Consider the following 12,617-nt stretch of genomic DNA (forward strand, 5'->3'; position numbering starts at 1 on the left):
CAGCTCTGAGCAAAGCCACCACTCAAGCTAGCACAGGTGCAATTCCAACTGCAACCCAGCTGAGCGGCACGACGGCTGGCCTGCAGGACCAGACATCCAGGTTCCTCTTTACAACATCTTTGACGGCTGTGTCCGTGGCCACGACGGACGGCAGAGGAGCGCAGACGGAGTTCAACCCCACAATGCTGTCTGCGACGGTGAGCTCACCGGGGGGATCTGGCGGCAGCCAGACCACCACGGCCGCTTCCACAACACTGAAGCCTGACACCAGTTCCACAAGCATTGCCACGGCGAGTGGTAGTGCTGTCTCCGTTTCCCTGACCCCCATCTTGTCGTCATCTTTGTCTGCAATAACATTGGAACCTTCATCTCTCTCAAGTTTTATTGCATCCACATCTTTCAAGGCATCCTCACCTGTACTTTGCTGTGAGTGGTATTTTTTCTATGTATTCTATATATATATATATACATAATTTTTTTAATTTGCCTTTTTTTTTTTTTAATAGTTTCTATATATTTTTTGTTTGTATCTCTTTTAATTTTGTATTTTTTTTTTGCTATTTTTTTTTTTCTCTGGTTTTCCATCATATCTTATATATTTCTTTCTTATATTCCCTCTCTTATTTCTTCTAAGTTAGTCTTTTTTTTGTTGACCCTACACCTAATGCGGTGATATAAATTAGCTAATCATTATGATTCTTTTCTACCCAGTGTAGTCTATGATTTTTGTTTTTTATTTGGATCTGAAATTATTGCTAATTTTTACTTTTTTTTTTTAATTGAATTTTCTCATTCTTAGAAATCTAGTGATATACTTTTGTGCTTTTCTTGTTTATATTTTGTTCTTTGTTTTTTTGTTTTTTATATTAGCCTATTTTTTTAATGTTTACCTGTTTTTACCCTGTGTAATTTATCTACGTTGTTTTAATTTATGTTCTTTATTTTTTCAGGTAAAAATGCGGGATGAAATAATATAATTCTGCGCTTTTTTCCTTCACAAATTTAGAATAAATGATGTTTCTGTTTTTATCATTTTCATCTTTTGAGGGAAGTAATAACTTTCCTGTTTTAAAACAATGTTTTTCATGCTACCCATATTTATTGTTGTATTGCTGTCATTGGATTCAATAGTAGATGGCCATGTGCATGTTAACGTAGAACCTGGAATTTCACATGTTTATAAAAACATTGCAGAGATTTAATTTTTTTTCCTTAGGCAAGGCGTTTTGCATTAGTATTTTATTCTTTTCAACTCACCTATTGCAACAACATGTCTTACAGGGATTTGTTTTTCTTTTTTAGCTCCGATTACTCTGTCCATACAGCTGGAGAATGTGACCAGTAGAACAATACAGTTCAGCTGGAAACCTCAAGGTGGCAGAAGAGACAGTCCTTATCGTGTGCAGCTCTGGGACGGATCTAGAGAAATGGAGTATAGAAACTTAAATGAGACTAGTACTGCATTTGAACGTCTGGTCTCTGATCATGAATACCAAATATCTGTGAATGTTTTAACTTGCTCTAAGAATGTCAGTACATCGATGACCATTCGGACAGGTATTTCCTTTGAAATCTTTCCATTTTTTCATTAGCACACTAACATACACGTGGCCTGACAGTGAAGGCCGTTTCATTGAGTACTGTCCTGGACATGAATAAATTATAAACTGAAATGTACCGGAAAACTGAGCCCAAAACTCCAGACACTAAAAGCTAACCTTCACATTTTTCATCAACTAATGTCCTAATCTTCCCCTTACTATTCTGCCAAATTCAAGATTTTGCTGAACTAGAACCAATGTTCAACACGCCCATCTCTCACAGCTCCATACTCTTCGGTTCCCGGGCCTGCCCTGCTCTTCACATGCAACTTGTGCTCTTTTGAGTTCCCAGTTACATGGCAGACAGCAGGTTTAAACCCATAATCTTCCTGTAATCTTACAGGCTACGCTAAGGAAATCCTGGAGTCCTGCAGCTTCTACTTTTCCCTTTGCAAATCCCAGCTTCTTCTTCAGCAAGCAGCTGCCTATGCTTACAAACGATGGCAGTAAAATCTACCAGTTATCCGAACTATTGAAATACCTGGAGTCTTCCTCTGCCTTCCTATTGCATAGCATGATTTCTGATTTTAGGAGTGACTGTGTCTGGTACATGGAACAACATATTGGAAGGAGCAGTCAATGCAGTGGTGGTCAAGGGCAGGTCTCTTCATGGTGTTCAAGTTGCCTTGATGTGAGGCACGTAGCTCAGTGATATTCTTCTTGTGTAACACCTTGTCCTCTTCTCTCAATGACACATTCAAATAAAAGTTGAGGGATAGACTGGTCAGTGAGTGGTACAACGTACTTATGCATTATGCTATGGCCATCTGGGGTGCAGGGAGTTAACCTGCCTATATTCATCTCTGGTTCACTCTTGCCCTTAGAGGATTTTAGCTGAAGAGCCATTTTTAAACAGTAACTTTGCTTTTGCTGGTAGTTCTGTCTTTTATATCTCCACAGCTGCTCAAGTCTTCAATGGAATGACTAGGATTACCAGTGAAGACTTCGTACCTGAATATCTGAACAAATCAAGTACAGAATTTAAGAAATTTGAAGCTAAGTTCATTGAGGAGGTATTTTGCTTAGGAACTGTAACCCAAGATTTATTTTCTCTTGTACTCTTTTTAATGTTATTTTCTCTTGTACTCTTTTTAATGTTAATAAGCATGAGGATCCAGGTATGAATAATCTTTAGTGAGGTTTTGAAAAGAATATAATGGTTATAAACAAAGCAGCACTTATTGAGACCTTAATTCTCATTTATGCTGTGGTCTTCTGAAGCCATAAATTAAAAGTAATTCTACCTGGCTGATACATGTACTCCCATTCTATAATAGATGCTTCAAAATGAATTAGAGCAGCTTATTGCTATAACAATTCTTGGGGTTAAAGGAGAAAAAAGATAATAACTTAAACTTTTTACTTTGCAGATTAAAAAATATCTGCCACCAATGATCCTGAAATTAATAGAGGAAGGAAAAATGCGTATTGTAATTAATAGCCTCAGGAATGGCAGTGTGATTGCATTCTTCAGCATTGTGTTGGATGGAGGAGAAAATTTAACAAAGACAGAGATTTCAGATGCTTTTACGGAGGCCCTTAACATGAGTACAGTACTGAAAGCTGATCTTAAAAAGACTGTTATAGAAGGTATGAATTCATCAATTTAGTAGTGTGCCTTTCACTGATGGTAGAATCCAGTGAAATGGGATTTAAGTGGCATGAAGCAATTGCAAATAGTATTCTGTTCATTTTTTTTTTTTTTTCAGTGCTCATTTAAAATATTCTTCTTTTTCCATTTTGTTTAACCACACTGCAGCAAGGAATAGTTGTCAGCCAGGATTAAATGACTGCTCACAAAATGCTACCTGCACTGCTGAAGGAGCAACTTATTCCTGTCAATGCAATGAAGGATTCACAGATAACAGTCCCCCAGTTCCAGGGAGAGTTTGCCAACTAAAGCAGAATCCACCTTCACGTAACTGTTTTATGTCTTTAAACTGTTTTATGTCTGTCAGCTTTAAAAATGTGCATACAGCCTCCAAATTTCTGTTTTACAGAACTGATAACTACAGTCCCTCCAGAAAGTGCTATGGGTAGATCTACAGGAACCACAACTAGTTCTGTTTTTGCTACCAAGTTTACCTCAGGATCTTGCAGTGAGTAAATATTTAATATTGAACACTAGAATACATTTTTTTTCTGAGATTAGTTATTAAAATCGGTTATAATAGTTTTGTTCATCAGTCATATTGGCTATGAAGTAAAATTTCAAGACACAGCTTCTTAAAGAATAGGCTGAGAGAACCATTGGAAGCTGATACAGAAATATCAGTCAAAGAAGTTTCTACATCTTGGTAAAGTCATCCTGGACACTGTGGTGTTCGTCATGGACAAAAATGCCTACTTCCAAGGATAAACCACAGTGATAGACCATTTTTGTAATGTTATTATGAATCACAATTATTAAATGCCTGCTTACTGCTCTGAACTTCGGGTGTCCTGCCAAATTTTTAGTAACCGATCCTCCTGATTATATCAAATGTCAATATCAGTCAGATAGCAGCCCAACTCAGTACACTCATCAATCAGAGCAACTGCTTTGCCTGTGATGAGAGAGACTAGAAACAAGCGAGATTACACCCATTTATGTTTTTGAGCCACCAAATAATGTACATTTCTTGTATGAGGACTGCTCCAAAAGTAACACCTCCTATTTTACTAAGTTGGCCCACAACATCAGGGGTGGATGTTGATGATATGGCAGTAGATGTTGAACTTTCCTGCCAACATTCTGTTCCACTTTCATATCACATCTGCCATGTGACAGATGGCAGAAGAAGGGCAGTCTGACAAAATGAGTGTTGGTTTATTTCAAGCTATTCGGTTAAATATTAAATGTTTAGAATTGCATAAATGAGCAGAATCCCCTCAAGTGCATGAATCATTTTTACTTTGCAGTGCCAGTGTTCATTAAAGTTGAGAATGTGACTGGGGAGGCAATACAACTTAGCTGGACCTCAGAGGATGGCAAGAGAGACAGTCTCTACACAGTCTTCCTCATGGATGGAATCCGAGAAATAAATAAAACCACTACAAATCAAGCAACAATAATGTTTAAATATCTGCTTCCTGGTCACGTATACACAATATCTGTGGAAATATTATCTTGTGCTGAGAATAGCAGGACTTCAGTGAGTGTCCGAACAGGTATTTCCTTGATCATACTGTCATTTATTTTTAATGAATATATTCTTAGAATGTCTTTTTGCGATGTGATTTGAATTTGATTTCAAATACTACTAATATTGTAAGTTTTCTTTATTTATCTGACTCATCTCCTTGGAAGGGACTGCTTGGATTAAACAGGAGTTTGCAAGAGTAATTGCTTATTCTGTAAAATTTCTGATGAACCAGATAATTCTTCTTTCTCTTGAAAGTCTCAATCGCTCTTAATTTCTTCAAAATAGGAGCTTGAAAGTGGACAACTAGGATTACACACAATAATCCAGGCAAGGTTGTACCACTGTGCTTACAATATCATTAATATTATCATCTTTGCTGGAAATGTATTGAGCAATGCATTAGATACACATGCTTTTTTTCATAGTTGCATAACAGCTTTGATCAGCTTAGGCAATGGGCCACTTTTCAGTGTCTGAAAGCCCAAGTTAGAGAAAAATTTTCTGTTATTAATCCTCAAATGCCCAACCTTCAGTGGATATTTTCCAGTTTTCAGGAAATGCCATCCTACTGCTCTTACTTCGGTGTTAGCTTCACCCAATTCTTTCTGTACAGTACCTCAGTACTCCTATGTACTAATGACATTTGCTAACTTTATGACATTAGAAAGTTTTGTGAGAAAACTCCTATATTTTCCAGCAAGATTTATTTTTATTTATTAAATGCCAATCAAGTTCTCAGTGGTTCTCAAGAAACATCACAAATTATACTCCTTCAATGCAAGGTTTTGTCTTTTGAAGCTACTTGTTTCCATCTTCCCATTAGCCTATTCCTTTAAACACCTTTTTTTTCCTCTAAAAATATTACTTAGCACTTTATTGGAAAAGATTGGAAGAGATCTTAATCAAGTTGTCAAAGGATTAAGTTACGTTAGCACAATTTACTTTTGATAAAATTATATTGCACTTTATCATGTTTTCTCAGTGCCTGAGAAAATTCTCATTATTTCTTTTAATATCCTTTGAAGTATCTATTTTTTCTTTATGTGATTCTTATTTTCTTCCATCATTTCTTGCCCTCTCTATATAACTCTCTTTGTTGCAAGTGTCTTTTCCATTCTCTCGTGGATTGTATGACTACTTTCAAAACCTTTCTAGGACTATTATTCTAGTAGTTAAATGTGGAGTTCTCTTTTATGCACTTCCCCTACATACCTATCACCTGCCTCTTTTTTGATACACTCAGTTTTCATAATCTGCAGTTCTAAATTCTCAGCACTAATCACCTGTGCACAAAGGCAGTTCTCTTGATTTTGTTATTTATTTTGCAGATACTGTTTCCTGTTTCAACAGAACTGATTTTTGCCTATCACAGAATCATGGTTGTCCAGACTTAAAATATATTATATGCTCAAGTAAGTTTTATATAATTTTATTCTTTATTTGTTCATGAATATAGAGTATCATTTCACAATATAAATCCTTCATGAGTATTTTGTCATCTGCTTTCTTATGCCAATTCACATAGCACCTGAAGTTCACATTTCTTTGGTAAGGAAACTGACTTAATGTCAGTCTGAATCTCTATTTTTAGACAGGACTTTTCTGTGTAAAGTGTACTTCTTTCAACTTAGGGCTTATCCACCTACTCATGAGGATTGAAGCATACTCAGTGTTTTGCAGAATCTAATATGCTGATCTTACTTCTGCTGAGATCAATGGGAAAATGACTGTTGAATGAGGGAGTGGGATACGCCCTGAATAATATAGGAATGATTAACAACATAACACAGCTTCCCTGACCAATTCGAGGCCTCCAAGCCCAACCTGTGCCCTGTGCCCAAGGTGTGAGCCCTCATCGCCTGGATGCGGCACAACAAGTTTCTGCTCTTGTCTGCACAATCCATGTGAGGATTGTGATGGCGGGCAAATTTGAAGAGGAAGATGAGACAACTCTGAAGGTTCAGGAGCCAGTAAACACTTGTTTTATAGACTTCTTTCTTACTGTTTGATTAGTTCCTGTTTCTATCAATTAGTATTACAAACTGATAACATGAGAAAACAAAGTCCATAATGCAACTGTAAAGTGGTGTCCCAGGATTCACCTACTGTTTTCTTTCTCTTCTTTTTTCCAGGCTACCAATCCTTTGCCTGCAGAGCTTTGTTAAGAAAAGAGACATTTAACAATTCCCTTTATGACACCAATAGTAGAGGCTACAAAGCAATGTCTGAAAGTATCAAAACAGAAGTAAGTTGCTGTAATATTGTTTGTTACCACAAATAAGCTGAGAGAATTTTTGAAATTAGCAATATTGGTCACTTATATTCTTTGTTAAATCAAGATTTGTGAGAGGAGAAAAAGATAATACCTCCTCAGTAAACTTGCATATGAATCACTTGCTCAAAAAGAACTGTATTGGCCAAAGGAGACAAATCATGCCATCTGCCGAGGAGGGGTACATTGCCTACCTAGTCTTCAAATGTGCAGTATTTAGTGAAAGATGATTTAAAATTCTTTTCTACAACATAAGGAACTTTCTATTTCCTTAATTTTGCTCTGCTATACTAAACGTGCCTGTGGAGAAGGGAAAAAAAGATAGTTCAGCATACACCTAGGAAATATGGGACCTTCACCAGTGGGTACTGTTAGACCAGATCATTGTGAATTTTCTTTAGAGTAGCGGCTGGTGAACTGGAGGAGGGAATGAGGAGACCGTATCACAGAGAAACTGAAGAGAGAAAGTGGAAGTTTAGAGATGGTGATGACTCTAGTAAAGCTGACATGCAGAAGCAGCAGACTTAGCCATCTTTAAGGGAATGTTAAAGAAAAGGACTAGTCAATTTACATACCACCCGGGAATCCTGATATATGTGAATTCACTGGAAAGGTACCACTGTTCTAAGATTGGAATAGACTGCTTTTGTGTAACTAACAGAGAAAAATATTTTTAGTGTGATTTTTACTTTTTACCTAAGAATCCCTATGGATTTCATAAGCAGTGATTACTTTGTTCTCACAACACCAACTCAGAAGTGATTCTGTCTTATTAATTTTAGTGTCTCCAATTCATGGGTAGAGAATTGACTTCAGTCAATTTAACAGGCTTCTGCTAACCTGACTGAATGAAGAAAAATCTCTTTGTTGCCTTTTAATAAACTTTCACTTATCCTGGCATATTGCACTTTTCTTATTGTTTCTACACTTTTTCTTTAAAATTTGATAATACCAAAGAAATTGTATTGTCATGACTGAACATGTTGTCAGTTTCAACGTTGCCTGTTTTTTTTTTTTTTTTTTTTTAAATACAATTTGAATATTGAACTATTTATTTTAAATTCCACGATGATCCCACACTGTAATTATAGTTCTGATTTTTTTTAACATTCATCTGCATAGTCCAGGTTTCCTTTCTAAAACTTTCCTCACAGTGGGCAAAAGAAAAACATAATCTTAGTGTAATTTGTAGGGATGTGTAGTCTGAGATGGGGGTTGTTCCAAGGCGAAGAATAGAAATAGATTACTTTAGTTGGGTAGTAATTTAGAATAGGGCAAAATTTCTAACAGCAAGCTCTGCCCTGGTACCATCTGCATGACAATCATGCTCAAGGTTGAGCTGTTTGAAAAAAAAATACAACAAGGGCAACTAACAATAATTTTAGAAACCTTACACATAGTTTTAAGTACTTTTTTTTTTTTTTCAGTTGGGTTTGTAGTTTATGGAGAAGGACAACTAATTCCAATGAAATACTGATTAACTAAACAGATTACTGCTGTGAAAGTCAAAGTCTGATTTCATATTTTCAATGCAGACTGCATTCTGCTCCAGAATTATCCTTCCATAAGTATTTTACTGGTCTTGACAAAAAATGACTGTCATTATTCTGTTTGTTATTCCAAAGAGACAACACTGAAAGGAGGAGAAATTCAGAAAGTAAATATCCTGATGCAGTAATTCCTGATGTATCTCAGTTGACTGACACAGTGAGACAAACATAAATTTCTGTTTCTACAGATTGTTTCAGAAATGCGCATCAAATTGAAAGATGATCATTTTGATATTATGGTGCTTGGATTCAGACCCGGGAGTGTGATTGTTGATTTTATTTCTGTACTACAAAAACAAGAGCCTGTTGATGTGGATATTGTGCAGGAATACCTAAGCCAAATATTAAAGAGCAAGTTTGGTGATCAAACTGAAGTAACAGTACAATGTAAGTGATGCTAAACACATCTTTTCTGTAATGGTGTGGGGATTAGGGATCAGATCTTCTTCTATGTAAAAAAGCAGATAAATTAACTTCTTTTTGAGAGATTTGCATATCTATTCAAAGAGAAAGCATATTCCAACTATCATGTAGATTACAGATCTACTTTAAATAGCTTAGCCATTTCCATAAGAATGGATTATCTTTACACAGAAGGAGGGTTAGGTAGCATGTAGCCATTTTTACATGCTCCACACAGATCCTGAAAGAGATGTGCCATTTGTGAAGAAGGGAATGAGAATCCATATTTCTTCTGTAGTGGCACCTATAATACTCTTCCCTTGGTACAGATGTACTGAAATGGTTCTTCTTGTCTAATGGACAACTCTCAAAAACCTTTGACACCTGCTTTCCTGGTTAGATGTAGTGTGGATTTAGTAACACAAAGTATTGCAGAGCTGCTGAGAGGCAGAGAGGGAAAGCAGAAATTGTGCAAAGGGATATTCATCCAAAATATGGTATCTGTCATGCTCACTCTATTGGTAAAGCACTTTTTGCATTGACCTGCTGTGAGCTGAGGGGGTTTCATGCAACACAAATGCTCTCTCAGACCTAGTTAATGTTTTTTATAAAAGGCTGGCTAACACTATCCTTTAGTCTATGTGCCCTTCCACCAAGTGCATCTTTACTACAGAGATGCGATATGTTTACACATGTTACAGCCCCCTCACTGCCTTCATCTGGAGCAATCCATGGACTAGCAGTCTAGGTCTCAAATAATTTTACAAAGTTGCTTGTGCAAGTATAAGGAGTGAGGGTTAAAATATGTACATTTTACCCCAGTTTTTCACACCTTGGAGTAACTTTTTCTGAGGTGCAAACTGGAGTTATCCCAGAGCCATCCAGACATTTTCCACCAAACAAAACCTCAAATCTGTTGATGACAGGTGCCACCAAGAGATCTCAAGAATCTTCAGAAGGAGATGGGTCCATAAAATTTCATACTTAAAAAAGCTCTACTTCAAACAAAAACATTTTTACATTATTCAGAGGTTTCAGAGCTGTCCAGAAATAAAATGCAGATGTCACTTTGAGCTCCAAGCTTTCCTACTCCTCCTTTTTTAATAATTTCTAACTAATATCTCTAAAATGTGTTTTAAATTCCAGCTCTGTCTACTGGACAACTTCTTCCCTCAACTGAAAGAAGTTCTTCCTGGAAAGTGGCAGTGATTGTCCTTGGAGTTTTATTTGGAGTTGCATTAGTGCTATTTTTTCTGCTAATGTTGGTTTATATTTGGAAGAAGAAAAGATCAGGTAAATACCCGGTTGAACCTACAGGACTCCTGGGAAATTTTGTCTACAAGCACTTGTAATGTAAGCCATCATTTTGACTTACACATTTTGAGTACAGGGGAAAATTAATATATTTGTCTTAAAATCCTTTTGTCTTTGTTAATCATTTATGTTAAACTAAGATAACCCAACCTTCTCCTTCCCAATGTCTTTTGTTGAGCTCATGAATTATTTTCTAATGAATTATCCTTTCAACATTACTCTTGGATGAGGAACTTTGGATTTTCCTCATAGGAAGTGGGGAAGACTAAGGTACTGAGAAACTCCTGTTTATACTACCCACTGTAAGCAGTGCAATGACTCCTAGCCATTGGATTAGCCATAAAGAGAGACAAAATTAGAACTGTTCAATACTCTTTTATGTTTAGATGACACAGCAAACTGACTGATCTTCGTACCTATAGCAGGACACTTGACCACAAATCTGAGCCCAGGTGATTTATATAATGTGAGATTTTTATCACTATATGAAGATGCCTTTTTGTCTCCAGTGACTGTAAAATGGGCCTAGGTCAGTGCATGTTGTATCATATACAGCTTGATTTAGAGCCTGGAGGAAAGTGAGATAAATCTGGGCAGTATGGACTTGCCACAGATGTCTCTGGTGGAACAGGAAAATTATCTAAAGGCTTCTGAATTCAAGACTTGATTCCTTAACTCTTGGGCTATGAAGAAACATATGCCTTCATGTGACAAATGGATAGCATGCTAGATAGAAATGTCATTTAATAGGAAATCAGTAATTGAATAGCTTGACATGTTACTAGAAGATGGGAGAAGGGATAAAAAACTTCATCTGAACTGAAGTAATTTGTCATTTTAATTTATGCCTGTGAAAGAAAGCTGGGCAAGAGTGTGTCATATAATGCTGTTTTGCCTTGCTCCTGATAATCACAAATCAGAGTCTGCTGAAAGAAGCCCAGTGGATCCCGTGGCTCTGCACAATACCCTGTGTTCCAGGAAAATGGAAAGAAACAGCCTTTATTTATTTTCACCACTCTTAGCTGCAGTCCCAATGAGGTTACTGTCTGCTTCTCCTGTGGTGTATTTTTCTCCTTGGAAAGTGCTGAACAAATAATAAAAGGCAGTATATTTCTGTACATATTTTCAGTAGGAGTTATTTATTTAATCTCAGAGCAGTTCTCCCTGTGTCTGTGTATTTTGTCTGTATGCCAATGCTCAGCACTGAAGTACTGAAGCACTGAATACCTCATGATGTTCTGAGACCCTAGCTCCAGCCCTCTGAGCAGTTCATGCCCTTTGTCTCTGCTGACTGCGTTATGGTTAGTTAGCAAGGGTTAGAGTAGGGAAGCGTCCAGAATCGTAGCATGTTACAGGACATCAGCACTGAAAAGAGCCTCTGTGTGCAGTCAGGTTTTATATCCTGGATGAATCTTGCCAAGGACCTGGGTAAGCAGAAAGGTGGAGCTGTCTAAGTGCTGGCCTCAACACATGTAGGCTGCTTTAGTTCAGGTTGTAATATTGTCCTGGTGGAAATCACAGCCAGCAATGATCTCTGCCCTGGGCTTAGAGGCAGTGTTGGTGTGAGGCCAATGGCTTGTGCTGGTTGCATGGGCACCTCAGTGTGATTAATATTTATTAAAAATTATTTCTTGTATGTTTTGAATACAGCTGGTTTATGCTGTTATTTTTCCCTGAGTGGGAAAACAACATCTAACAATGCATTCTGTCAGTACATATAAGTTTTCTGGTGAGCTGTGTTGAAAATACCAATGAGTTCTTTTGCTTATTTTAATACTTTTTCATTCTTTTTGAGGAGTCTACTTTGAACAGCAATATCTTATTGTTTGTAAAGCTTTCTGATGTCCTTGCAAATAATGTTGAACTAAAGAGCATGTACAGCAGGGTTGTACATGGAATTCTGGGAACAGTCCTTGTGAAATGCTTTTTTTCTCTGAAGAAATATGGTATTTTAAATGACTTTTTTTCCCGAAAGTTTTACAAATAAAATTTCTATTTTTACAATTTCGTATTCTGAAGGCATCTGTTGTTTTTGCTGTGTAAAGTGGAGTCTCTTCAAGGTGCACAAGGGGAAGATGGCTCCTTCCATCAACAACAAAGCTACCTTGGTCTAGTATATGATTTAAGAGCTGCACAATTTAAACTAGGTTAAACACGAAAAGTTAGATCTACTGCACCTAACATTTTTTTTCATGTTCCAAAAATACCCTATACTACCATGTTATCTAGACACTGAGAATTCTCTGAAAATAAGAGCCAGAGCACTCCCTTCGCCAGGGTATTTCTTCCTCATTTTCAAGTGGCAGTCAGACTGGCTTGTGTACATTTTCTGCTCTGAAATGTGGGGCCAGAA

The 12,617-nt window shown here is 37.0% G+C and overlaps 1 protein-coding gene across 1 annotated transcript; it reads left to right on the forward strand.

The window, feature by feature from the left end:
- Window positions 1–1,349: 1,349 nt before the first annotated feature.
- On the forward strand, window positions 1,350–12,206 carry LOC149919950 (uncharacterized). Its single transcript, XM_090122971.1, has 10 exons — window positions 1,350–1,557; window positions 2,502–2,614; window positions 2,972–3,191; window positions 3,361–3,519; window positions 3,602–3,700; window positions 4,503–4,751; window positions 6,055–6,138; window positions 6,859–6,971; window positions 8,737–8,935; window positions 10,097–12,206. The coding sequence occupies exons 1-10, from the start codon at window positions 1,428–1,430 to the stop codon at window positions 10,300–10,302; spliced, it is 1,572 nt and encodes a 523-aa protein (XP_089979097.1). The 5' UTR covers window positions 1,350–1,427; the 3' UTR covers window positions 10,303–12,206.
- Window positions 12,207–12,617: the final 411 nt, after the last annotated feature.

This window comes from Phasianus colchicus, chromosome 1, assembly GCF_987193195.1.
Source record: "Phasianus colchicus chromosome 1, bPhaCol1.hap1.1, whole genome shotgun sequence".
In the NCBI taxonomy this organism is placed as follows: Eukaryota; Metazoa; Chordata; class Aves; order Galliformes; family Phasianidae; genus Phasianus; species Phasianus colchicus.